Source organism: Ixodes scapularis, unplaced genomic scaffold, assembly GCF_016920785.2.
Source record: "Ixodes scapularis isolate PalLabHiFi unplaced genomic scaffold, ASM1692078v2 PGA_scaffold7__128_contigs__length_106722199, whole genome shotgun sequence".
Taxonomy (NCBI): Eukaryota; Metazoa; Arthropoda; class Arachnida; order Ixodida; family Ixodidae; genus Ixodes; species Ixodes scapularis.
This window is the reverse complement of record NW_024609882.1, coordinates 6,348,399-6,375,814: the sequence shown is the minus strand read 5'-3', so window position 1 is coordinate 6,375,814 and position 27,416 is coordinate 6,348,399. Positions and strand designations below refer to the sequence as shown.

Sequence of the window (27,416 nt, the reverse complement as noted above, 5' to 3'; positions counted from 1 at the left end):
AGACGTCGGAACGGGCGGCGGAAGAACGGCCGAAGTCGTCGGCGGGTGTTGGGCGTGCAGGCGGCATCCCGGATGAGGAACTGCGCCTTCTCCAGGGTCTGGACAATGACCCTGAGCGACAGCAACCTCCTCGAGATGCACGACCGGATCCCGTACAGGTAGACGAACAGCCCTCCCCCTTTCTTCGCTCTCGGTGCTCCCGTAGCGACGTCCGCTTGCCCGTTCGCGCTCAAGATGTCCGACTGGGTGACTGGATTGCTGTATTAGCGGCGAGATGTTTTGGTGGCGCACTCCTATGGTTCTCTCTCGCGACGTCATTACCTCGCGATCAACAAGCTCGATGGTGTTTGTAATTAGCATGGTGGAAGCTTGAAATCATTGCGCTTTTAAAGCAACACTGCCCACATCGTCAAAATTAAAGTACTTACATTTACCTTTATAAAGAGATCTTTATAAGAAAACTGAAGCGGTTCTGTATTTGAGTAAAACACTTAAATCATCTTCATTTGGCCTCCACAATCAGGAATATCGAGATTATTTTTCAATTTGGGACACGGAGGCTGCAAAAAGTAATTTTCACAGTTCCGCTGTAGCCCCTCCTTCTTGGAGCGTTACGTCACAAAAAGAAGTTTCGGAATCTCCGCTCTTGCGCATCTTCAGCGCCTATCAAAGCTATCTACGGGCAACTGAGAACCGCTTTTCGAACGGCGGCCTTTTACAGCGGAGCTGTTAAGGGCTACTTTACCCAGGATCGTGTCCGCCAGCAAATAAATGTCAACACAAAACTCCGGAGAGCTACCGCCATCTATGAGCGACGGCAGCAACCAGACGACCGACTGCCGGTTGTCTGGTTGTTGCCGTCGCTTACAGGTGGCGGCAACCTTTCCACGATAGTTCGCCGACTTGCGGCCGGCCGTTACGTCATTCCCACCATAGTACAGCTTCGCTGGTCTTCCTTCACCAGAGTGAAAAGGCTGAAAGTTTTTTTTCTTTTTGTATACTCTACGTTTACCGTAAAAACTACAACCAAATCACTTTTTAGCGCAAACTATGTGCTCCAACATTCCACCGCTTCTGCCGCTTCGGCCTATTGACGCTTTCAAGGAGCTGTGCTTATGTGGTGCCATAACCGCCTTTTTGTTTTTGTTTCCTCTTATTCCGTTCGCTTCACTTCATCACTGCCACAGCAGGACAGGTTATTGCCACTTTAGGTGCTGCTGTGTCCTTCTCGTCAGCATAGGCTTTTGTTGAAACTCATCAACGCTCGCTTCAGTGGCTCGCCATCTCGGTATAGATTAGAAAAGGTCAGCAATGGCAGCTCAATCTGGCGCGTGTTTTAAGCGTCTATAGACGAGTGCAAGCGGAGCGACTGACCGCCGTCATTTCTCTGCTTGTGCAAGCAAATAGGCTACAAGTGCTTGTACGCACGTGGCACCAGCCGGGCCGCCATGCTTGCAATGGTTTATAGGTAATATGTTCCCTAGACTGTAGAAGAAACACATTTTTCTTCTACCGTGGTTCCCTAGAAGGACTCCCTGGTCTTCCGTCCCCTGCCCCCCCTCGGTGACTGTTACGGATGGAAAGCGCGTGGCGGCGCTGCGAGCTGTCGGCGTGCTTGAAGTTGGCAGTTACTAAGCGACCAAAAGAAAGCTTGAGAAAGTGCGACCGACACGAGCAAATGAGCACTTCCGAGTTGAATTATTTGCGCCTCCTGGCCTTCAGAAGCCTTAGCTTGTCTAGCTGTGCTGCCGTCTTTGTTCATTGCTTCGGTGTAAAGACGGAAAAGGAGGAGAATGAATAACTTGAGTCTGCTTGAGGTTGTCGCCTCTGCACGCACCTCACAGCCAAACAAAGGTAAATACGTCCTTGCTAAGAAGGCATAAAAGTCAACAATGCTTTTCTCACTAAGCTTGTTGAGACTGAAGAAGGTTGTGAGTGACGAAGGTAGCAGCTACAACGGCACGCAGATTGCGCGCAGCGCCCCCTGCAATTTCATCCATGGCGCTGCCATCTCGCCGCGTGGAGTCAGGACTTCGAACGGGAGACAAACGAGTCTTTCTTGGGTCCACAATTATAATGTACTGGAATACGAGGCAGTGTTGGGACGAGAGCGGCTCGTGTGAGGCGTGTGGTGTAGATCGCGATATCGTGTCGACACCGGCGCATCGGCAGTTTAATCGACAGTACGGACAGCATGGTGACGGTTGTGCGCGTGTACTGCCTGCACGCGCACGTGAGACGGCACGTGCGGACTGCGGCGACTTTCTGCTACCCTGCAGAGCCGTATGGGAGTATTCACTGGCGGCCATATCCGTGTGCGCTGCTGCTGAGCGCGTGCTGACGGCGAGCTTCCGCAGTCCTTTTGGAGCGTGCATTTAGGACCATCAAGGTTGCCGGTCTTAGCAGGCTCTTAATGTGAGCTCGTTCTGAGCATGCGCTCCAAACATCGCCCTCAAATATGGCCTCCAGTGAATACTTCCTATATTGCTGCCCTGTCGACTGCAGCGCCGCGATTGTCATCTGCACGCGCAACCTCATAAGTTCCCATTGTTGAGTCCGTATTCTAGTACACTGTGCTATATCTTCGTGTTACATATTCTAAATTAGTTAGCTTACAGCTCGGAGCATTTCGCATTTGAAAGTCATGTGCTGGTTGTCGGAAAATCGGGGCATACTGCAGAACATCAAACTGCTCGCACGGTTATGGAAGATGCGCACGTTTCAGTCTTTATGTGAACACTGTGACGCGAGATTGCCTGTTTTTTTACTACAGTTTCAGCCTCGAGGATATCCGTCTCGTTACATCTTTATGCAGCACTTGCGTATTTCCCAAGAAAGGCCCGTTCACAAATACACCAGGGGCCCTAATCTCGTCAAACAGAAAGTAGGAGAAGAAAGCTCGCGGAGCGCGCCGATTGGACGTTACCGCAAAAATCGCAAAGTCATCGTCGTGATAGATTAATCGGTGCGCTCCGTCAACTTCGGCCCCAACTTTGCATTTGACGAGTTTAGAGCCCCAGGACACCGGCTCAGCGCTAGTAGTCAGCGCTGGAAATAGCGCTAACCTTGTTGATGCAGCGATGACTTCGCGCTGTATTAGGGATTTAGTGCTGATACAGCTCTGCATCACTGCTAAGTTACGTTGAGGTGACGTCTTCATCAGCGCTGTTCCTAGTGTTGAATTAGCGCTGCGGTGCGTGGTGTGCGAACCGGCATTTCAAAAGGGATATGTTGCACGAAACGCTCGTTTATCGGGAGTCATCGCACGAAATAGGATCGCAGCAACACACGCGTGTGTTCTACCCGCTTTCGCGCGTGAGGGCAACTGGCTATGAACCGGCCGCCGTACCTTTGTCCGCTACTGCCGAACTTGTGCATACATCGAGAGCATTCGTCTGCCATCGATAACCACCGATCTCTGTCGATTGGAAAAGTTACTTTTCGACAATACAATCAAGACTCCGCCGTGCCGTTTCTTCACGAACTTTTTTTTTCTCGGACCGGTATGGACGATTGAGCGTAAACCAAATGTCGATAACAATCTATACGGGTAGACATCGAGAGAGAGGAGGAGTAGAGACAAGGGCAGCTAACTTTGCATCTACCCGTTAATCATTCCAACCAGAGCTCAGAGCTCCGACATCACCGCGCTTTCTCGTCTCCCTTTCTTCTCTTCATGCTCGTATATATTATGCACCTTGAACGGTTTTCTTTCTCGGTTCGCCTTGTCGAACAAGACCCCGAGTGACAACGAAGAAAAAACTCGTCCCACCAAATGACGGACTGGCCTTCGCTCGAATACCGCGCCATTGTTTCCTCGCATGACTTCGCGCCGAATCTTTGTTCATGTTTAGTTCGTCACAAGGGGACTGCGATTTCCAGTTTTTTAAAGCATATACGAGATGGCGCCACGTGCTTTCCTCTTTGAGCCGGAAGTTCCAGACCTTTGCTGCCGGAAGTGAAGACCATCGAGCGTACTCTTCGTTTTCTTCCCATTTTGTTTTCTGGAAGGTAGCGCCGCCTCGCGGGGTCTGCGCGCAACTGCTATTGATTGCGATGTAGGTGTTGTTGTCGGCGCCAGAAGGGACGGGGCCACGCTGTGCGAGGATCTGCTTTGGGCTCTCTCGGATCCGGTTCCACGTCGGAGTGCGACGAAAGCTCCTGTCCCGGATGAACATTCTGGCAGCGTGCGATTTTAGGCGCCTAAAAGGGCGACGCGTGCTCTGTTTCTTCTTTACGCATCGACATTTAGGTTTTAGACCAACCGTGAGGACCTCTCAAAAAATCTCGTTTAGAAGTTTGACAAAAAAAGAAAAAAGTGTAAAAATAGAGATGAATTTTTTTCTTCATATTTTGAGAAAATGCAACGCCCATATAACACGTCATCGCGCACACACACGTCAACAAACACGCATGCACACACGTTTGCGTAAATAGATCGCCCGTCACTCACATGTAGGGACATACTCTGACTGCTCTGGTTGGCTGTAACACGCGAGCTGTGGTCGCTCCGTCGCGCGGGCGCGACGAAGCAAGGCCTTTCTGAAACGCTGCACACGCTCACTACGCTTGAACACGAAAATGGTAGTGCAGTAACGCTATGCCGAAGGGGTTTATTAGAGAGTTGTAGTAGATTGTTACTCTGCGGAAAGTGAGCCCAGCGTGCGCGTGCTTCATTCATGCTTCTATGTGACGGCACGAGCTCCCGCTAGCAAAGCGGAGTTCTGGCGCACGATCTACTCAGCCTCATTTAAGACATTGTAGCGTCTCTTCACCGCCAGCACGGTTACCCTTCACCGTCGTGCGGGAACTGGGCCCGGAGCGTACCGTGAAGAAAACGTGTTTGCAAATTGCCATCTTTTCCGGTGATGGCGGAATCAAAAATGTCTGAGGACACCTAAGCGCTTCTTATGAGTTGTGAATGCGCAAGCATGAATTTCGTTCTTCCACTTCCTCTGTTCGTCTGCGGTGTACGGCCACGTTTTGCTGCTGCCGAGGCGCGCTCTCATGAAGCGGCCGCAGCCCCCCCCTCCCCCGCCCCCCTCTTCCGGCAACGCCTGCCACGAGAGCGGCGGCCGAGCACGCGCTCTCGTGAAGCGGCCGCAGGCCCCCCGTCCCCCGCCCACCTCTTCCGGCAACGCCTGCCACGAGAGCGGCGGCCGAGCGCGCGCTCTCGTGAAGCGGCCGCAGCCCCCCCCCCCCTCCCCCGCCCACCTCTTCCGGCAACGCCTGCCACGAGAGCGGCGGCCGAGCGCGCGCTCTGGTGAAGCGGCCGCCAATGCCTATCTAGGAGCCGCTTCGCTCAGCCGATGGGAAAATGGGCATTTCTTTCGCGTTTTTCTTTCCGGTTACATAAGCCACTGGCTCAGCTCCACGGGATAGTTAAGGCTTTCGCATTAAAAAAATACGCAGTGTGGGATGCCACATGGCCGCTCAAACGTTTTCTTCGCAGTACGTTCCCCGCCCGGCTCTACCAGGCTAGCAACGGTAGCCGTGTTACTGTGTTACTGTAGCGCTACGCTAAAACGTTATTTCTCTGAAGAAATTCAGTACAATACTACAATACGGATTGATAAAACTACGCACCAGTATACGCATCTTAGCAAATATGCACGATTGCTTGCCGTCATACAGACGCAAGCGGCCACTAATAAACACGAGCTTGGCTGTCGATCCAGGTCACTATATGGTACCACACTCTGCTGAATAGAGAGAGAGAGAGAGAGGAATGTCGTGGAAGGGGCTGGCCGCACCTTCTTAATTGTCCGAGTCGTTTGGCAGCCCCTAATTGCGTACTCGGTTAATCGCGCTCTTTGGAGGGGCCGAGGCAGCTTCCCGTAGCGCCTTTGTCCACTTTCCGACTTTCCAGATGGCTGGACTAATGGGGGAGACGCCGGTTCCTTAAACGGCCTTTTGTGCTCTGGGTGCGCGCGGCATGCCGTGTCGCTGGCTTCCTTTGACGGGCCGGCACTTCCTGGAACCTGAGTGTCCTTTCAGGCTCACCAAACTCGATTGAACGCGTTTTTTTATCATTATGCGTTCGTCCGTGTTTGTTTGCACGGGGAGGGGAGGGACAGGTTACCTAACAAGAGCCTGATGTGTGCTTTGGTAAGAGTGATTCTTACGGATGTATTCATTCTGTGTTCGTATTCGCCGTTGAAACGTTTCACTCTAATTTATCTCTGAAGGTTGACCACATTTTAGTACGTCACTACGAGGTACGATAGCACGTAGGCCGGACATCCGTGCTTCGAACGTCGACTGCAAAGCTACTCCTCGAATTGGTTGCCATGCTTCAGAGGAAACAGGGTTGGAGCGCTGACTCGTGGCTGTAACTCGATATAAGTACTCGCAACGTAGTCAGACATAATGAAGCGCAACTGAGTGAAGGGGCCTTTCAGCTCAAAATGAAGGGCAAATTTTTAAAGGGGTCTTTAGTGTTTTGGAGGTTCTTGTTGCAGCTACGTGAGGAACTTGAGTGATTATGCGACAAGCCGGCGTCAAAAAGGGCACCGGTGTGTGTTTGTTTATCCTTCTAAAGATGCGAGAAACTTTACGTCACCGACGCTCGCAATGGTGCATGTTTTCGAAATAGTAGCCGCAGACTTGACTCCAAATCGTTTTTTTTTTAAACGAAAATCGCTTTGTCAACCGTGTTTTTCGTTACTATTTCTCAAAGCTGGCGCACGCGGTCGAGGAGCTTTATTTGCCCGTATCCTGCCACGTAACGCCTTGCGATGTTTCCTCATTTTTGTTGGCATCCTCTGTCTTCTTTAGCTTATCTTGGGACATATTTACAGTCGTCGTTTTGCCTTCCACTTTTCCCTCCTTCTTTTAGATGTCCAGCCTTGCCGTCTTCCACTCATTCTCCTCCTCGGCATCATCCTCAACCCGTGAAATATCTTGCCCCTGTAAAGCGTGCTCTGTCCGCAGCACACGCGGGCGATAGGCAAAGCTAGCTTCCTAAAACTGCACATCACGTTTTCCTGACAGGGCTCGTAACTTGCTTCACTCCTCTTTTGTGAGCTGGAAGGCTCTTACATAATGGGGACCATAGTTCCTGACAGCTCACGCATATTATGCTAACGCTTTATACTTTGTAAGTCTTTATTCTTACCGCCGTAGTCTCACCGGCTTCGGGGCGATGATAAGATGCTCGGCACTTCCGAATTCTTCCCCGATGGAACGTCATCAGAGTCGGATGGTGTGCCCACTCAGCAATTGGACCGGATCCCAGTGCCCAGCGTCCTTCGACGCGGTCATTGGACCCGAGGCCCAGCCGAGCACTGACGCAGCACTCGTATCCAATCCGTGCCTTCGCTCTATCTCACTGTGATGGCGTCGAAATTCTACTGCACACGCTTTGATTATTCTAGGTGGTTTTGGCTCTGATCGAAACTTCGTCAGTTATAAACCAAACCATTTTTTTTTACTTGTAAGAACGGTTTTGGACGTTATTATAACTATTCATTTTAGTGCAGTGGTCTTCACAGATCAGAAGTTTTATTTGAACGTTATGCGCGAGGCTAGAGTACGCGCTCTGATCCCAGTTTCCGAGCGACGGGTTTTTTGTCGTAATTTGATATAGTTAGGAACTATGGCTCCTTTGGTCATCACTTGTTTCTTGAGATATTAAAACATGCAACACACTTTGGGGTGATTTTCTAATAGATTCGCTCGTAGGAAATATCATCGAGGCGTGCGATGACGTGATTGTTGTGTTCTGCCGATGGACTCGCGCAATGAGGGCGTGCCTTAAGTTCTAGTGTTTGTGAACCGTGCTTCCGATGTGCTCCTAATATACGTTCCTATGCACACTACTGGTGACGTAACATTGCCGTTTTTCTTCTATTTTTCAGGTAAGCTGGAACATTTCTGCTCATCTGCCGTTTGTCATAACCTTTCGCTGACGTAATCTACAGGTGAGCCTTTGTTTTTGTTCTCTTACTGAACTCCAATTAAAAAAAAAAAGAAAGCCTGAAAAAAAAAGTGTAAAATTAGCTAGGGGGAAAATGGGCGCCCCATAATAAACTTGGTGAAAACGTTCAAAGCGGCACCGGGCGTTTTGCTCGCTCACTTCTAAAGTGAATCGGATTTTTTGGAACTGACTCCTTTCAGGGTAATCTGTTATTCAAAGATGTTCGTCCCTTTATTACTCGCTTTATCGAAGAATAAACGAGATACATTTAAGTAAACGTTGCTACGTTGCGAGAGTGACGTACGAAATAAAACGAGCAATGTCACAGTTTATTGTTACATCACACTACGGGTTTATATATGCTCGTGTTCGCGGTTGGTCAAATATTTTATGCGCTGAGATTGACACGGCTTGCATACTTCATAAGATAGTTGCGCTCACATTGGCACTTCATGATGATCAAATCATAGATTGCAGACAACCCACAATATCGGCCCTGATGTTCTATATTCTAGTTCCCTCGGGCGCTGTGAAATTTAATCGCACTGACGAAGCCCTTTTACCTTTTTCGTTCGCTACTTGGTGCCAGTGCAATATATTGTTCAAGTTAACTGACACGAATCAGTTACACAAATTCTGAACGACGATTTTTACTTGACTCCTGCAGTCTTTGTACTGTACTGCAGCCCGTCGACTTAATTTCTTCGGTTGAACCGTGGTCAGTAAAACAAAATATAGAAACAAATATTTACGTTTTTTCTTACTCGTCTTCGTTTGAAACGTTGAAGCGTTTAGACCACAGTGTGACGCAATATATATAAACAAAGTTGGGATGATGTGATTATATCTTTTTTTTTTTTTTGCATTAAAGTAAGGAATAGGGAAGTGGAAAGAGAGCTTCTGACAAATTCGGCCAGGAGCGGGGACCAGACTCGCAACTTTCGCCTGTCCGGGGCGACGCCTTAACCGTTTAGACCATCCCGACCACTGCTTTCGTTGGAATCAATTTTTGATCAGCCGTCCGCGTACTGTTATAGACCGACACGCTGTTTACAAAGAAGCCCGCGTTTGCCCACACCAGGTGTGGGCACTGCGCACGCGCAGGAACCGAATTCGCGTGAAGTGAAGCGTCTGCGCATGCGCAGTGCCGTCAAGAGCGCCACCGCTGCTGCATGACGTCATGGCCGCGTGTTGGTCTATACGTATATGCGAAAGGGACCACCGTACGCGCGCGTGTAGGGTCTCGTGCACTACGTTTTTTTTTTTACTACATTTCGAACAACTGAAAGGTTAAGCAACACGATAAAAAGTCAATAAAGTTTGAGACTACGTCACCGCCTTTTGACACGCTGGACCCAACAATACCGCATAGCCAACGTTCGACCATAAGAAAAAAAGACGGGAGCGAGGGAAGAAACTAACAGGTCCAGGATTTAAAAAAAAAAAAAAAATCATTCCGGTCTTTTTTTTAAGTTACACTCCCCAGGAAAGATTCAGTTGGAAGTTAATCGCCCGTTTTTAAATTGCGTTGTTCACTTTACGAGCTCGATACGACCGAGGTCGCGGTTCATAAAAAACGAACGACATCCGCGTGGACGTTTATGTGATATTGAAATATTGGTTTCGCGAGGTTTCATCCTGGTTTGTGGATCACTTGGAATCATCATCAATTTCTAAATATATATATATATATATATATATATAAAAAAAAACTAGGTTTTGACTGTTGTGCTGTCTTGACAAACTCCATGAATTCGCGAGTATGTTGCCCGACGAGCCCGGCGGAACCAACCAATGAATGATCTTCATATGTTTGATTTGCACTCGATAATATTAGGCGTATCGGCCGTTTATTAAGAAAGACTATAGTCGATAAACGTGTGGCGTCGCAATTATTGTAAAGCGTCAACATTCTGTCGGAGTCACCGTCCCGATTTCCGTGACAAACATAAAAGCAATGAATTGTCCGGTGCAGACGACTTAGAAACAGATATTTTCGCCTTTGTCCTATCCCTCAACAATGCACTAGGGGTCGGGGAAGAAAAGGCTCAAAGGGAATCAATGAGCGTAGGCGGAAAGCGTCATTAAACGCCGTTGTGACTCCCACTAGTTTCCCTCTGTATAAACTTACACGCAGCTGAATATTCTTTAAAGCTGCGAAATGTTCGCCGACTAAGGCAGACTTGTATTCCGCGACAATGTTTTCCGCGCATCTTAGGAGAAATTTCGAAAGCGATAATTTAGATGAAAGCTTCGGCTCTTCGAGACCTCGCGCAACAGCGACCGCCCTCGTAACTACGTGCATTGTATCGTGCACTGCGGGTCACATTTCGCGCGAACTGGACATGAACGCGTTGTACGGTCGGACAGGAGGAGCTTGGCATATCTTTTTAATGTCCGCAGTACGCGATCGTTCCATTCCTTTTGTTCATCTCGTGAACACTCGAAGCTCGTGCTAGAAGAGATACAACCAAAACTTTCAGTACCGTTCTTAGCCTGCCTTTCGTCATACCGATGCCCGAAATGCGCCGTTTTTAATACACTAGTTCCATCGATGGCAGCTAGTAGTTCAGCTCTCATAAACAATCGTTCAATTCTGGCGATTGCTCGCTCGTGCTAACATTTACGGGCTCTTCTCGGCGCACGATGAAACGCTGTCGTCGAGTCGCGGCAGTTTCGTCGCTCCCGCGCCTCCGGAACATCGTTCCCGATCCGAACGGCAGTGGCCGGGTGCCGCCAATTCGAACGCGACGTCACGCTTCGGGTCACATGACCCAGCGCCAAGCGACGCCCTCGTGTTCCGGACGCGGTTCAAACCGAGCCGCCCGCGGCTCGCGGCGTCGCTTCCGTGACGTCACGAGCGAGCGCTGCCCACGTGACGACCGGCGCGGGAGATGGCTGCTGTCGAGGTTAAACGAGCAGAGTCTCGCGCGACGCCGGTGAGCCCGGGAACGCGGGCTTCCCTGCGAGGCAAGGCATCCATTTTGAACTCGGAGATGCAACGCCGTGGAGTAGATACCTGACGTCCAGGTGGCCGGACCTGTGCGGACGCTCGCTGCGTGGCCGCTCTCGCCGTGACCCGGTGTTCGGCGCCAGTGCGTTGGAGTTCTAGGCGAGTTGCCGTCGGTCGCTCGGAGTCACCCGCCCTCCGACGCCGGCGAGACCAGCCCGCTCTCGCGAGAGAGAGTCGGTGTTGCCCGGCGGCGTCGTCGCTTCAGTCGCAAATTCCGCCGAGGTATGGGCGGGCCCGAACGCCGGAGCGGCGGACGCGTCGGCGCTCGGCGCCCTTTGACGTCTCTCCGTCGCAGCACGAAGCATGGCGTGCCCGACGGCCCGCTGCCGAGCAGTCAGCCTCGCCGGCTTCGCCCCCAGTCAGGCGTGCTCAGCTGTCGGAAGTCGAGGGCGCGCCACTAGTCTCGCCGATCGCGACTGACGTGCGCTTTCTACCGTCCCGAAATGTGTCGTCCGTGGCCGACGGGCAAGAGAAGACCGCTCGCTCGAAGACGACGTCTAGGCTGCTTCCACGATTCGTCGGGGGGACGCCGTCCGTTTTGCTTGGAATGAAGCCACGAGCCCACGCTGCCACGTAGCGTTTTTGATTTTCGTTTTTGACGTTTAATTTTTGTTTCGCATCTTTTTTTTTCACGGCCGTCTCTTATGGAGACGCGGATTGTTCGCCGCCACCGGAGACACCGGTCGCGACCGCTCGCGACGACTCCGCAGTCGCAAGCTGCACCTCGAAGTGGACGACCGCGTGCTTGAGGACGCAGACGACGTCGCCCGCGGTGGAGCCCCCTTCAACGACTTCGCGTCCGCTGCCCCTTTCCCAGCCCGATCGCGTCAAGTGTGCCTCGCCTCGTACGCCGAGAACGGACGAAACGCCCCTTGTGCCAGGAACGAGGAGTCCTGCCATGACGTCGACTGCCGCGTGTGACGTGGTGTCGTGTGCGTGCGTGGACGTTCGGGCTCCCGTCCGGAGAGCAGCGGAGTGCGGCGACGGAGGGTTCGGGATGACGCGGCAGGGCCCGTGAGGTTGCCCCGAGGGACCCATGCTTCCTGGTCCCCATGGCGGCCGTTGGCATCTGGTCACAGGCCGGAACAGGAAGCGGAGGACAAGAAACCCAACTCCCGCCCGAGATACTCCACGACTATAACTGGCAGTGAGTAGTAGAGCCGTGCACGCTGTTGGGGGCGCGAGACACGTGGGCCTAGTCGCTGGCAAGTTAAGATCCACCGAGCCTGAACTACCTAGAAGACAAGGCCCGCGCATTACGTCATTGGTAGTGGATCGCTGGCCCGCCCCTAAGCGTCAAACACGTCGAAGCTTGATGAGAGCGCCTGTCTCGGCGTCGTTGTGAGACTCAGCGAAACGCGCTGGTGGCGATGCTGGCGCCAGCTAGGTGGCACTGCGTGGATTCACTAGTGATGACGTTTGGGGCGGGAAAGGCGCAGGCCTTGTCTTCTAGGTGGGCCTGACTGGCCCTGAATCTATTACCCACTGAGGACAGCCGATTGGACCACGGTACGGCACGCTAAACAGATCCAGGGAGCATTCCATGCTTGCAGTAGACGTCAAAAGTGTCCGAGCTGGGATCGTAGATCGGTGGGCAACAAACAGCCTTTGGTAGTTCTTTTCGCGTAACCCTCTGCACAGTACGCGCATAAACTTTTTCTGCCTGTTCGATTTTAAAATTGCGATTTTATTGGGGCAACACCTGGTGGCAGGGATGGGGAGTCGAACGGGCGCGAGAAATATTTCGCTTATACTTCGGCCTCCTTAGAAAGTGTGCGTAGTATGCGGAGAAACGGGCTGCGCCATCGGACAAGCAACAAACACCGATCGCTGATGAGCCAGGCACACCTCGTTGTCATCCTTTCTTACGCCTTCGGGGTCTCTAACCGGCTACAGAACATATTGAAACATTGCTACTGCTATTGAGACCTTGTCGGGTCACCAGAGTAGAGTCTCTCTTACGTCTGCAAGCAATGTTTCATTGTTTTCCCACGGTGGTAACTGGCCTTCAGTCGGCCTTTGCTCGCCCTCTTTGGGGAAACTTTCAACCCAGGTCCCAAATGGTTCGTTACATTTCGCTCACGTTACGTTTATTGTGCAGTTCAATAATTCCGTCGTTCTCCGACAATTTGGGAAGGAGCGGAGCTTTTCTCTCGGATTTAATGATAGAATAGTCTATAGGCAAGTTCCAGCTACGGTGTCGCCGCTCTGGCGACCAGTGTCCGAAACGCGAAGAGGGTGATCGGTGTCGCTTGTGTAGGACCGTAACTCGGGAAAAGTAGGCTCATAAACACCAACGAAAGGAATATTACCTGGCGTTAGTAGGATGAACACAATTAAGGAAGAAAGCAGAGTCTGTATCCTCTTGTCAGAGTTTCCGTTCTACGGCTCTGTTGTCTTTGCAAGGCTTGACCTGGCTTCTCGCGGGGACACGGTGTTCCGTCCGAGAAGCTCGCCTACTTGGCACTGAACGAGTCTTTTCCGCGGTATGCGTCTGTTCGGTGGTTGGATGAGGTTTATAGAAGAGACTTCCGGCGTGACGGCGACCATAAAAGTCGACGTGGTCATTCCTTCGCTCGCCGAGATGGCACTGGCCCTAAGCAAGAGTCGTGAAAGTCGTCTCGGGTGACGGAGTGCAGAGAGGTGCTTCCAAAGATTCTTAAGATAAGTTCTGACAGTAGGGGTGGCTTAAGCGTGAGCTTATTTTGGATGTAACAACTGCAAATACACTTGGCGCGATGCGGAGAATTTATCCCGGTTTTAGTGTTTAGCTGTATAACTTTGCTTTATCGCTCTCGTCGAAATGTTTGACATGTTTGCCCTCGCAACCGGCCCCTGTTTCTTCGAATGGAAGTCGCGGTTGACGGTTGTTTTGTTAATTTATTCTTTGACGTCTATGAGGAGTACGTGAAGGAACTTATTGGCCAAAGTATCAATTTAACAATCGCGGCTTCACGCAGACGCCTTCATTTTTTTTCTGTTTCGAGCTAACACTGTCAATGACTTCTTAGTGACTTGGATTCTACTGTTTGACGTCAAATTCACCGTTAAAAATTTAGAGATCGGTTTTTGTATATGTTTGAACCAATGGTCTTCGGTCGCATTTCCCAAAAAGTAACAGCTGTACCGAACGACAACTATTTATGCATTGGATTCGTACCGTATTTAAAGCTTCGAATTAACCGCATGTAAAATCGTTTTTACAGAACAATCTCGTATTGACCGAGGTTTAGTTCTATGTATTTCTTTACAGCGCGTATATTCCATGAAATCACAGAAATCGCAGCTCACAAGCCTGGTTCTTTTGTTCCTCTCCCAAAATGTTTCCTTTCTCGATGTTTGTGGGTGGTTGACGTCGACATTATGAGATAAATCAAGGGGGGATCGTTTGCCATGTGTGGTGGCACACTGCAACTCGGAGCATGTGGAGCGAAAGCTCGCGTTGCAAAACCCAGAGATCCTCACCCGTGCCGGTTTCAATCTGGATGAGTATCGTACCGGTGTCCGGTCTTGTATCACTACTGCATGGTTCACGTTAAAGACCCCAGACTAGCTGTCGTACTGCACTGGCTACGTTTCTCATCTACACTGGACAACAGTGTCGCCATATGCTTTTCAGGCTTTACTCCTGCTGTCAGAACAACTAACGACTCGTTTGTGTTTAGTTTGTGACATACCTAAAAGGTCAAAACAGCGCAAAAGACAACGGACAGGGTAAAGAAGGACACAGACAGCGCTCCATCTGTGTCCTTCTTTATCCTGTCCGTTGTCGTTTGCGCTGTTTTAACCTTTTAGGTATGTCACACCAACTCGCCCAGGCTTTAACCTTAGCAACATTTATTTATTTTGTGAATCACGAAACGCAGTGGTGCCCATTTTTTTATCCGTGTAACGTACTACCGTATGCCGATGTGGTTTGCTTGCTGGGGTTAAGCTTGATAGTCGGTTCGGTGTTCTAATATTGATCGCATCCTTCCTGCTTCTTACATAACTGGAAGCGTGTGGCATGATGTACCTCGTGTCTAAAGGGGTATTCACACGAGAAACGCTTTTCGGGTAGGAACGTACATGAGAGTGAACGGCGGAACCAGCGGGGCTCTTTCCCGACTCTAGCATGACAGTGTTATCACTGTCATGCTAGAGTCTGATAACACTGTCATGAAGGATGACAGTGTTATCAGACGCATTTAGTGGTGGCACTATAGACAACAGGACTCGATGTGCGCTGAGGAGAGTAGAAAAACGATGGCCAACATGAAACGGCGATACACGATTATGGCAGCAGCACCGTTAAGTGCAGGAGACGGCGAACTCATTACCTCTAAAAGAAAGCCACTAACGGGATACCGCCAATTGCAAAGAGATCCACCGCCAAAGCGGTGAGCGTTTGTGCAGCCCGAGCGAAAGCTCCCCCGTCGCCCTGAGATGTCTACGTCAGCGCAGCACCGCACAAAGGCATGACGTTGTTACTACGTGATGCACATCCCGGGGAACAAAGGGAGCGATTTTCCCCCGTGTGAATACCACCCCTTAAAAGGGTACACCGGTGATTTTTTTTAGCTACCCGAACGAACTATATTTTCTGAATCCCTTTCGAGTATACTATTTAGTATCGCGAAACTCGGAAGAGTTATTCTAAAATCGGCAAATGAAAATGATGCCAAAACAAACATTCAAATATGCCCGCGCTTTTTAGTGCCGTACCTTCAGTGGCAGGCAGAATCGCCAGTCGAGCAGGCAGTCAAAAAAATTAAATATGTCGAGGCATAACCTCCTTTATTCTATAAAGCCCGTCAAAAAGCGGATGAACGTTGCCGCCGTAAAGGAGAAAGGAGATCAGAGGAGAGGAGGGAGCGCGCAGGGGCTCTCTCTGGCAGCGCCAAACGAGGCCTCAGCGGTGAAATCCGGAAACACGAAAGCGCTCCTTTATTCGTTTTTTTTTAAGAAAAAGGAACGTTTTTCACCGAACTTCTCTATTCCGCCCCTCTCCCGTTTCTTTACCTGCAGGTAGCCAAAACCTCTTAGATAAGAAAGCCTTAGTGCTTTCATGCGTCACTATAGAAAGCCACCGTAGGCCACACATTGGACACGAGTGCTGCGTCGCCGTTCGGCCGGAACTCGTGTCCAATGAGTGAAAGCCCGAGCCCCAGCCGACGCCGTTGTTGTGTCCAATGTGTGACCTACGGTGGCTTTCTTTAGTGACGCAGTAAATTCAGCACCTGGGCTTTCTTATCTAAAGGGTGCTGCGTTTTCTCGTTTCCTTTTTCTCCGTTGCGGTTTTTCGCTGTTTCGCGGAGAGGCCACCGCGCGTATTTTTGGCGCTGGCTGGAGGTTTACCCAGAAGTGGCTCTGCGCTACCATGAGGGTAACCGTTTAGCTTTTTTCCGGCGGCCACTCGCTCAATGGCTCTGTCGTGGAATTGACGGGCTTTCTAGAATAAAGGAGGCTATACTCGAGCATTTGTTTCGTGCAGCTGCGTGGGCACTGGAGCGAGCTTCCAAAGCATTTTATTTGACACCATGAAACCGCTTGTATGCAGTTGGGAACGAATTCTACGGTTCAAAAGAGCGAACCCCCTGCTTGTCGCTGGCGTCGCTTTTTTGTTGTTGCCAGGAGAGACTTTCAGTTTGAAAAACAAGATGTGAACCGAAACAGTAAATTCAATAACTTAGCGAAAAAAAAAATTATTTAGGTCTGATGTTTGGGAAACTATTTTAGCCGTGCGTATTGGTGCGTTTAGGATATTTTCAAACGAATCGGGGGCCACGAAGAAAAGGCCTAAGTACCCCTTGAAGGAGTGGTCGATTTGCTCGAACGCACCGCCCACAACGAAACGATCACACTTTCGACCGCGTCGATGCCATTTTTTGCCCCAAAAATAACCGCGTCGGTGCTTTTTTTTTTTTTTTTTTTTACCTCAAGGTGAAACATAACCATCTGGCCCAAATAAACCTTTTAGCCGTTTTTTTTTTTTCCTTTTTGCGTTGAGCGGCATTTTAGCCGTAATTGGCGTTTGCAGATGTATGATTAGCTGCCTGCGCCTCGTAAAGATAGGAATCTTGAAAGTTTGAAATCGGGCGCACGGCATTTCGTGTCGCAAAACGCGTTGGTTTTGTTGAAATGAAACGGCCAGGGGAAGACGATCATCCTTTTTCTAGCCATTTTGGATTTTTGTAGCGCCTCCATTAAGCGCTGGAACTCGCCGATAATCAAAGCTACTCAAACTTTACTGTAGGAGTCAGCCTTCACAATACTGAAGAAGTCCGGGCTGGATTCCAATTGAGTCGGGTGCCGGGACAGTACGATCACGTGGGTGCCGATGGTGGGTCACCAGACGGTACGCAGTTTGAGCCTTCTTGTTTGTCAACGGACGTGCGCTTAATAATTAGGAGTATCGAAAAATGAAAAGTGCCGACGGATTGGCTGGCATCACGTACAAGGCCGTGTCGCGTATTTGCTGAATAATGATAATTAAAAAAAAAAAAACAGTCACTTAAAGAATAGCATTAGCTCGAGGAAAAGTGACGCCTGAGACTCCTCTAGACGTAGGTTAGTTCACTTTCAGCGACTTTGTGTTCAAGTTTAATTCAACATGTTCTTTTCTTTATTTTTTTAATTTTTTTTTTGCACTTCGGTCGGTTGTGTTTCGATAAAATCTGGGCGCATTCGTACTTTTGTGTCGACCGGCGCGTTACTCGCCATCGTACAGCTGGAGGCTCGGTCGGCGCTCACATCGTGACCGGGCGCACCTGTTCTCTGTCCGCTCAGAACGACCCGCTTTCCCGCGTACGGATTGCGCTTCATCGTGGCTCCGTATTGAAATTGGACACCTCGGTCGCTCGCGTGGCCTGCCTGTCATCGACCGCGAACCTGAACCCCCTTTTTGCTTTTTGTGTGTGTATAGCGTTTTAGACCGGGCATTGGTAGTTAGTTCCCTTTCTCTGCCTCTCTCTCTCTCAGCCTTTCCAATGACCAACTATCGCCTTCGTTACGTCGTCGGCAACGAGTTGCTTTCTGGAAGCGCGTGTCGCCCGCTACATTTATTTTGTCGGTCGGAAGCTGGGCAGACAAGTATATGCCATGAGCTGGCTAATTCTTCGACTTTTATGCTTGCACGCATACACCCATAAGCGCGCGCACACACACAAACACATGTGCACACGCATGTGTACACGTACACGCACAGACACAAACGTACACACACGCCTACGTGCTCGCACACACGCGCGCACACAGACGTACACGCACAAACACATACAGACACGAATACGTACACAAACGCATTTACGCGCACATCCGCACACGTACACACGCACATGAATACAGACGTACACGAACGCACGAACACGTACACAAATACACACAAACGCGCGCGCGAAAAAAAATAAAACAACTTGTTTGTGTGTTTGATCTATGCTCTGACTTGAAAGTTATATAACTTGAGACTTTTTCAGTACCGTTAATTTTACTCCAAAGTTACAGGATCACATTAGGCAACGATATATCGGTCTTCGTTTTGAGTCTTCGCACCGGAGCTTTGAAGTTGTATACCGATCTCGCTAAAACCCGCAGCTTTTGCCTTTGAAGCGAACGCGTTTGCTGGTAGGGAAGGGACGGGTGCAACGCCGGGGCCACAGCATCACCTAATCCTTCCCAATTCTCCCGCTCTTCTTCGAACAGGGGGTTGCCGGCATATAGACGATGCCTCGGAGCAGAACGACTCCATCCGCGTTCATCTCTGCTTCTCCGATTGCCGTTCTATATGCCAGTCTACGCGGCCTCTCTTCCGCTCTTCCCCTTCTCTCGTCCTCCCCGGCCTCTTTTCCCCGCCAGCGTTTGTTTTCGAGCGCCCCTTTCTCGCGAAGAGCGCGAGCTCATAAAAATATTGCGGGGCGCAGCCGTTTCGGTTTATTCCTTTTTTCCCCATTTTTTCGTTAGATTGCCCGGTATTCCTCGTCGCTGCTTCGTATTGTCGCGCGTCTTTCTGCGCATTTTTTTTTTGTTCTTCTTCCCTCCAGCCGACCGAGAAAATATGAGCGTATTCCATTTGGAAAGGAGCGTACGGAAGGCGTCTGGGACGAAACGGGGAAAAAATAATGGAGAGCCCCGCACTGTGTTCTTTGCCGTTTCGCGCTGCGTGCACGAGGAAGCTTCGCTACTGGGGAACTGGGCGTTATGCGAGCGAGCCTCCACTGCGCGCTTCGCAGCTGGCTTCGTGCGCCGGGTCGGCCTTTTCGAGGGGCACGAAGCGCTCGATCGTGTGGCGAACGAGGAAGGCGAGCGTTTCTTTTTCTCCTCGGATATGACGACGACGACGTCGTGCTTGGCTAGTAATTCAATTACAGTAATTGAATTATTTTTCTGGGTAACTTGTAGTTGTAATTCAATACTCTGACAGAAAGTAATTGTAGTTATAATGTTTTTTTTTTAATGACATAGACGCTATTGGCTTTTTTTTTTTTTTTTGTAAAACTTCATTTTATAGGAAGCGCAAGTTCGTCTGCTTCTTGCAGAGGGGTTGCGATGCTGTCTGAACGCTAAGCCCTTATTAGCTGATTAAAAAAAAAAAAAGTGGGTAGACCTCGAGGCATCTAGCATTGAGCTCTGTCCACTATCCTTCATATCAAAGCCAATCAGAGCTCGGCTTCGTTCTGACGTCATCGCAACTCCCACTTAAGAAGCAGAAAAACTTGCGCTCCTCCGCATTGCGTCACCGACGGGTGAAAGTACACTTACCGACATTGCCCTGCTGTCGACTTGTGAGGCTTTGAAAGAGTCGAGACTGCGCCATGGTGGCCATTTTTGACACCCATCAAAGAAGATGACCCGTATGAACTGAAGATGCCTTACACTGCCAGGGTGCATACATAATATAAAAACTATATGATGGTCACCCGTCCATGGAGTTTCTCTCATCGCGACGTGTGTAAGCCATTTCCAACGAGATTAAGTGTTAAGCCTCCGGTTTTTTTTTCTTTAGTGTCTAGAGTAACAAAAAAAAAAAAAAAATAGAGCGGTTTTTGAGTTTCGGGGTGAACAGGAAACTCACTATTCTTGGTGCTCTCGCAAAATGATAAAACAACCGATTCGTATCACGCACAGAAGAACTCGCCATCATACCAAGAGTAAAGTAGGTGAATCAAAAGCGCAAAGTGTGGCAAATGTAAAATCACATAGGCCGAATCTGGAGTGGTCAGGCAAGGAATTTACATATAGTATATTTAAAGTGCTGACAAATGCTATCACAGTAACGACGTTAAAGTAGGATGGTTTTAAGAAAAAGTAAAGTAATTGCGTTATTTTTAAAGTAATTGACAATAGTAATGAAGTACTTTTAGTGTGCTTGTAATTGTACATAACGAATTTTGGAGTAACGGGGTTGCAATTTTAATCAAATTGCAATTTCGAACTAATTTACCCGTAACAGACTGAATAATTGGGCGAGTGGGTAAGTATTCATCTTGAAACAGCGCGACTAGACACGAAATGAGACAACGGACAGAACGTACGCATCTGACTCGTTTTATTTTTGACGAACCAACAAAAACTTAACCCTAGCATTCGTGGACACGGTCTCCTTGCGCCTTCTCTTGGCTATTTTCAGCAAAACGCAGTAAAATTATAATATCCGCCAAACTACAGCAGAAATCCTTAAGTTCCCCGGGACATCTATAGACGGCGCTAATACACTCTTATTTAATGCCTACTTGAACGTCAGGATTGTATACTTTTTATTCCTGGGCCTGATATAATATTCTTGCATTGGGTCCTATGGGCCACTTCGGAAAAAAATTTAAAATTTCTTCTCACTGAAACGAAGAATCGTAAAGTTCCCGAGGAGTATAATAGCGGCCGACTCATAGCACACACGCAGTTAAAAGTTCGGTATTTTAAATAATAGTTTTTATTCCTCGAGACTTTCAAATTCGGCCCGCTTTTTGCCCCTGTAAAGTTAGCACTCTGCCGTGCACCAAGAAGCTTGCGGCCAAGCTATCTTTACATAGGCTTATCCAAAAAGGAGATTTGTACGATGAGTTTGTGACAACATATTGACTAATAATGTGGCGGTTATAATATGACTATATAATAATTAAATATTTACAATCAATATTTGTGCCCTGGGTATCAAATATAAGCAATTGTTATGTAGGGTCAGAAACACTTGCATCGTATATATTTTGCTTTGAATTTGCCTGGGTGCGTAAAGTGTTAGCTCGGTTACAGACACAAACTCAACAAAATTCTTTCAGGCGTGTATAACTAGAACTAACTAGATATATAACTAGAACGGCGCGCCGCTGTCCGTTCGATTGTGCGTCTTTTTATCCATCTTTATTTATACATATGTCCGATTATAAATAAGGAACAGAACGACGGCGACGTTGAGAGGATGACACACCGTGCGACGGCGGTGCCTCAATCTGAGCCCTGGTTCCTAAAAAGCGGCAGCTTCTACTTTGACTGGGCTACCTCCTTAAAGCCTGATGCTTCGACCCCAGAGGACCCCAGTGAGCAACAGCGCCATCATGTTCCTGGGGGCTCCTTTATGCACCGATCGAACGGCGTGCCAGATCCCCATGGCTCGCTGCTGACCCACCCAACCCACGTCCACGAAATCTGGACTTCTGCGAATCGGACTGCCATCCTCCCCAATACCAACAATCCATGTCGTCGTCATCATGCATGTATATACTCATCACATTATCATGTTCACTAAACGCGGCACCGCGGGCCTCCATGGTACAGGCTGCCGTCTTTCCGCGGTACCGCGGCTCTCCAGAGCCAAATAAGTAAAGACTAAAAACTAAGAACTAAAGACAAAATGCTTTGCTTACCAACAGCCGGTAGCACAATAAAAAAAAACTACAACAACAATAGTGTTTCCTCGTTTAGAGGGTACAAATTCCAAAGCTACACCATACTAGTTGCGCACATCACTGAAATGACATACGCAATACAGAAAATAACAAATTGTCTCTTGAACGCAAAACGGCCAAATACACATAATTGGGGAGATTTTCTATTTCTAAAAGCCAAATTCAGAAACCTAAACTAAACTAATGTTTGCTGAAACTTGGGGTATATCTTGTGCATCGTTTCGAAAACGTATCAAACGAAAACACCACGCAACACATTTGACGTTGTTTCACACCTCAAGACACTGGCTTGCACCGGCGCACCGACCGCCGGCGAAGCATAGCACGTAGTCATAAAATGTCTGCGACTGATGATAATGATAGCTTATTTGCAAAAAAAAAAAAAAAAAAAAAAAGAAGACTCGGCGCGGACCTTTCCTCCGTCAGGGCTGGATACGGCGCTGTAGGCGTTCTGTCTAATGCAAATGAGCGGACTGGAATGTGTTCCCCCTAGTAAAGTAGTTCGCCAGACGCAAACAATGCAAAGGGTGGGAGGCCGGAGAGATGCACAGGAAAGAAGCTTCAGATAGCGGTCGCGCGCTTCGAATTCTCCATTTATCTTGCTCTAGGGTGCCTACATGTCTGTCTGTCTGAGGGTGAAGACATCCATTGTTGCCCTGAATGTGCCAGCGCGTGACGCTCTCGAGCACTCGGTGCGTGACTTGGGCGATAAAAGGGCATCTATGCATTAGCCAAAGCTACGCGTTCGAGCTGAGTGACACCAGATTGCGCGCAAATCAAAATACATTAAAAAAAAATGATTGGGCGGAAAAATGGCTGAGATGTCACCACTAAAGCAAAAACGCGCGAGTGTATGAAGGCACTCTATCTTGCTTTAATCTTGCTCAAGGTTCTCGCGACACGCCACGTGTCGCGAGAATCGGGAACTAAAACAGCGTGTCTCAGAAAGCTGGCGATATACATGACCCTCTAGTCAAGTTTGGATGGTGTACAAGTACGCGAGTAGAGAGAGAGAGAGAGAGAGAGAGATAGAGAGAGAGAGAGAGAGATTCTACGTTGGCCTCAAGATTAGGTCGCTAGATGTCTGATTTTGGTCACTGCGAGAGCGAGAGCAAGGTCTAAATTGCCTCTCGCAGAGCGAGCGAAGATAACGTTCGTTGACGGTTCGTCTGCTAACGCGAATGCAGAACGCGGTTTGTTTGCTACAAAGCGCCCTTCGCAGACGGGAATAGAACAAGACAACACGGTACGTCGTCTGCTAACAGACCTGAAAAAAAAGTTGATCGTCTGCTGCGAACAAAGCGCCGCGGTGAAGAGAGATCTGAAGCGGGCTGAAATTGTGATCTTTCTGCTGTGTCACGTTGGAAGCCATTGACAACCCGGGCTCCGTTTGCAAATCGCAGGTTGTTCCGCTGCCGTACACAAGATGACATCGTCCGGTCGATAAAGGCGAACTGTGGAAATGAACATCAGAGGTCGCGAGACCTCTCCCGCTCTTTGTATGTTGGTGAGAGGTTCTCACCAAAATATTGCCCGATTGTGAACCTTCGAACCTGTCAAAACTGTCTCCTTGAAAAGACCGTGTTTTTTTTTGTTTTTTTTTTTATTTGTTTTCGATGTACACTAAAGCCTGCCTGCGAGGGGTGCCTATTTGTGTATTGCCCTTAGCCGTGCTTGCAGAAATGTGATGACTATGTGTGCAAACTTACGGGGCCCTGAATGGCGCTTACGCGGCTGCGACTAGCCACCCGAGACCGTTTCGTGCTGCCCTGAGTGCCCAGTAAAATAAAACTTTGCTCTTGTGGTCCTTCTACTTAACGGAGAAAAAAAAAATAACGCCGGAAATTTACACCAGAACATAAAACAGACATGTCTAAGTTTGCAGATGTTGGGCCGTATGCTCCCAAGTACCAAGTGGAGTGCCTTACTCTCGGGTGAAAGCACTCCCGGAGAATTGCATTCTCTCAAAAAGAGCGTCGAGTGTTGCTCGACTCTTGTGTTCTCTTCACGGCATAACGTCTCGTGTTTCACAAAAAATAAACAACAAAAACAAAAACTGCCATTTTTGTTTTTGTGCGAGAACGTTTTTTAGGTAAGGTTTCCCGTAGTTTAGACCTTCGTTTTTTTTTTCTGTCATTTTTTTTTCTCGCAGTTAGTGGATCGCTTTTTTAAGCGGCAGTACACCGTGAACGACAGTCAAGACTCGTGCTGCATTTTGTTCGTCAGGTAAATGCTATGGTTAGGATTTTGCTTTCACATTCATTAAAAAAACGCCGATTTTTCGAGGGCCAATGCCGATTGTCAACCACTGGGGTCTACGGAGGGATGGGGACAAAGGACTAGCCGAGAAAGCCCTTTCGGACCAAAACGAACCCTGCCGTGGGACACGGAGCGTGAAATGAAACCGCAATTGCATCGTCGCATTTCAGACTTCCGCGCTGACTGAAAACGTTTTTCCAGCATCCAGCCTCGCCGAGATCGCACCGCCGACTCCCGTAATTGGCTCTCCGGGCCATCTGCGAAAAAAAAAGCTGACGCACTGCCATTTTTGGAGAGAAGGGAAAGTAGCGAATCAGTCAAACGACATGCGTGACTTACGGCATCGCACCTCCTGCTTTTTTTTTTTGTTGCCATTGATTTTTGTTAGTGGGCACCACACCCACCACGCACGTGATGGCTCCCAGCCGTTGCCACAGCCGCCGCTGCTGAGTTTGTAGCGCACCCAAAAAAGTAACGCAAAATTTCCCCGCAATCGTGTTGCTACGTGAAACGTTCTCGGTTTAGCGCTAGTAACCTCCGGGACGGGATGACGGGATGCGGGTTAACTGAATTTATGTGTGGGTCACTTCACACAAGGTCACGCGACGCCATTTTTCTCGCTAAATTTAGCGGAGAAACTGAATTGGGGTTGAGTTCACGTTACGTCAATTTTCCCGGTAAATGTCATGTGACTTCACAGGCCACAGCTTCGGGAAAGGCGACTTCACGAAATCCGGAGTAAATAACCTAAGAACGGTACGAGTGCTATCTAATTATCTCGTTGCGTGCGTCACAGCGATAGCAGCTCGGCGCTCGCGTAATTCGCTATCATTGCGGCGTAGTTGTCGTTTCTGCACCGCCATCCCGAGCATGACTCTGAGGCGTTTCCCTTCACTTTCGCTTTCGCTCTCGATTCCGTTCCCGCACTTGATCCGTACTGCGTTTACGACGAGCATCCTCGGCGCGCAGTAACTGAAAGTTGCGTCCTTCCGACCCCCCCCCCCCCCCCCCCCCCCCCGGACCGGTCTAGCCATACGGCACGGAAGTTGGTCTGCTCGAGTGGTCGTGCGCGTGGGCCGACCAACGGAGTGTCGGCTACAGCCAATGGTACTAGATCAGCTCAGTCGTGGAACTGCTCGTAGACGCTTCTTGAACGCGCAGTAACCTCCCTCTCCAGGGTTCGCTTCCCGTCGTTCGACGCGCCACCATTTTGCGGACGGCTGCCATGGCAACCAACGTTACTAGATCAAAGTCAATGCTGAGAGCAAGTCGCCTGCTTCTTGCGCAGGGGTTGTGTTTATGTCAGAACGCAAAACTCTTATTGGCTGATGAAAAATAAATAGTGGGAAGCATCTAGCATTGAGGTCTACCCACTATTTTTTTTTTTTTCGATCAGCCAATAATAGCTCAGCGTTAAAACATCATTGTAACCACCGTGCAAGAAGCAGACGAACTTGTGCTCCGCATCGACAAGCTTCCCGAAAGGCCTGGCGCTTTCTTCGTGGTGAATCTGCTCAGTGGCGTTCGCTAGGCTGTCAGTCTAAAACCCGGCGATAAGATGCACGTGTTTCTTACGAGTACCGTCAACCATTGTTGTGGGAACGCGCAAGACACGTGTCACGCCTGAGTGCTCCGCCGCCATTCGCTTCTAAGGGCCTTTCATTGCACTGCATCGCCATCACTTTCTTTGAAGGGCTGCTGGATGAAAGCTCCTCGAGCAGTGGCGTGTTTGACGCTATTTGCAAACACAAAGGTATCGAGGGGCTTTATATCAGTCCGCCCTATGGACCGAAGCGGCACTTTGGATGCAGACTGTTTGCGGTGGAAAGTGATTATATTGTGGCTTTTATGGTGAACGTAAAGATTCCGCAAAAGTCTACGCGAATGGGAGCGTCATTCGACGACGGTCTTTTTCCGTTGCCCGTGGGAGCCCTACGAACGCTATTCCCCCAAAAGTCTTTTGATAACATTCACGCTTACAAGTACCGCCAACCATTGTAGTGGAAACACGCAAGATACATGCCACAGGCGGATGCTCCGCCGTTATTCGCTTCCAAAAGCCATTCATTTCTTTGCTGGACCGCCATTTACTTCCAAGGGCCGTGTTGGAAAACAAGCTGCGATGTGAACTTGGTTTCGCCCCCTACCAGTGCGTGTGTGTGCGTGCGTGCGTTGCAGATCCTGCGGCGTCCAGAGAACCGCCAGCTGGAGCGCGTTCCGTAGCCGCGGGAATCGGAGCCTGGGCAACGAAGGCGTTATGTGCGTCCGTTCCCAGACGGGGCGGCTCCCTCCACCAAGCGGAGAGAAGATCTGGGGAGGAAAAGGGCGTCGGCTTTCGGGTGCTTGAAAAATACCGAGGCAGTCTAATAAACCATCATCACGAGAGAGCTGGCCGCCTCCTGTCTATCGAAAATGAGCGCGGTTAAGGCGCAACAGGCCGCTCGAGACACGGGCTTCCTGCACTGGAGCATTTGACGCTACGTGCGAGGCAAACGTAAACACATCGGGGGGCTTTATATCCTCGCTTACCTGCTCGCGTGCTGACAACAGAGAAGATCCGTTTTCGAACGACGCTCTTCCATGAAACTTGGCAAGTGATTGATCTAAGAACGTTGTTCTTAGTGGTAGATCTAAGAACGGTTAAGAGTTGAGAAAGCGCAACTCTTAACCGTTATTCAGTTGTTTACCTCTAACATTCTTAGTTATGAGGGGGTCATTAACTTTTAACTAATTTATTTACATGGTTTACACGAGGCTAACCTTACGGAGCTGAGCTCGCTGATGCTGGAAACCTCGTTCTGGTCGTGCCTCGCGAGGCACGCTTGTTGCGCGAGTCTTTGTCATTTTTTTCTTTGTTTTTCCTTGGCTGGCCATTGGCTGCTACAAAGCTGTCGGTTGACATGCTCCAGCCGAAAGCAAGAATGTCCCGGTGATCCTCGACGTAAGTTCACGTAACATAGCGCAGCGTAAGGACACGGCACAGTGTGAACCGGCCTTTACATCTTATGTCGGAACGCAACCACCGATGAGCTGCCCGCGCTAACTGCGTCGCGCTGTACGTAGTGGTGTGCTTTTCAAGACTCGGGCAAATTCTTTACTAGGAGGGGGGATACAGGACACTCTCCTCATTTGCATGAGACAGAACGACGGCCGCGCCGAATCCTCCCCTGGTGGAGCGGTTTATTTTTGCGGCGCCTCTGCTCCAGTGCCCTCTTCTCGCCACCAAAGCACGTGACCAAGCGACACCTCGGGACGCGGTGCGGTTGGCGGGGTCGTGGATGCGAAGGCGGGCGGTACCGCTGCCGCCGTCGCGCGTGTTTCCGCGGTTTTTTATTGTCGTCTTTTTCGA

The 27,416-nt window shown here is 49.5% G+C and overlaps 1 protein-coding gene across 1 annotated transcript in view; it reads left to right on the top strand.

The window, feature by feature from the left end:
* Positions 1-11,983: 11,983 nt before the first annotated feature.
* LOC8035886 (potassium voltage-gated channel protein Shaker) overlaps positions 11,984-27,416 on the top strand; it is a 117,715-nt gene continuing 102,282 nt past the window's right edge. The window contains exon 1 of the mRNA XM_042286467.1: positions 11,984-12,078. Coding sequence (XP_042142401.1) covers positions 11,984-12,078 — 95 coding nt within the window. The remainder of the gene's footprint in view (positions 12,079-27,416) is intronic.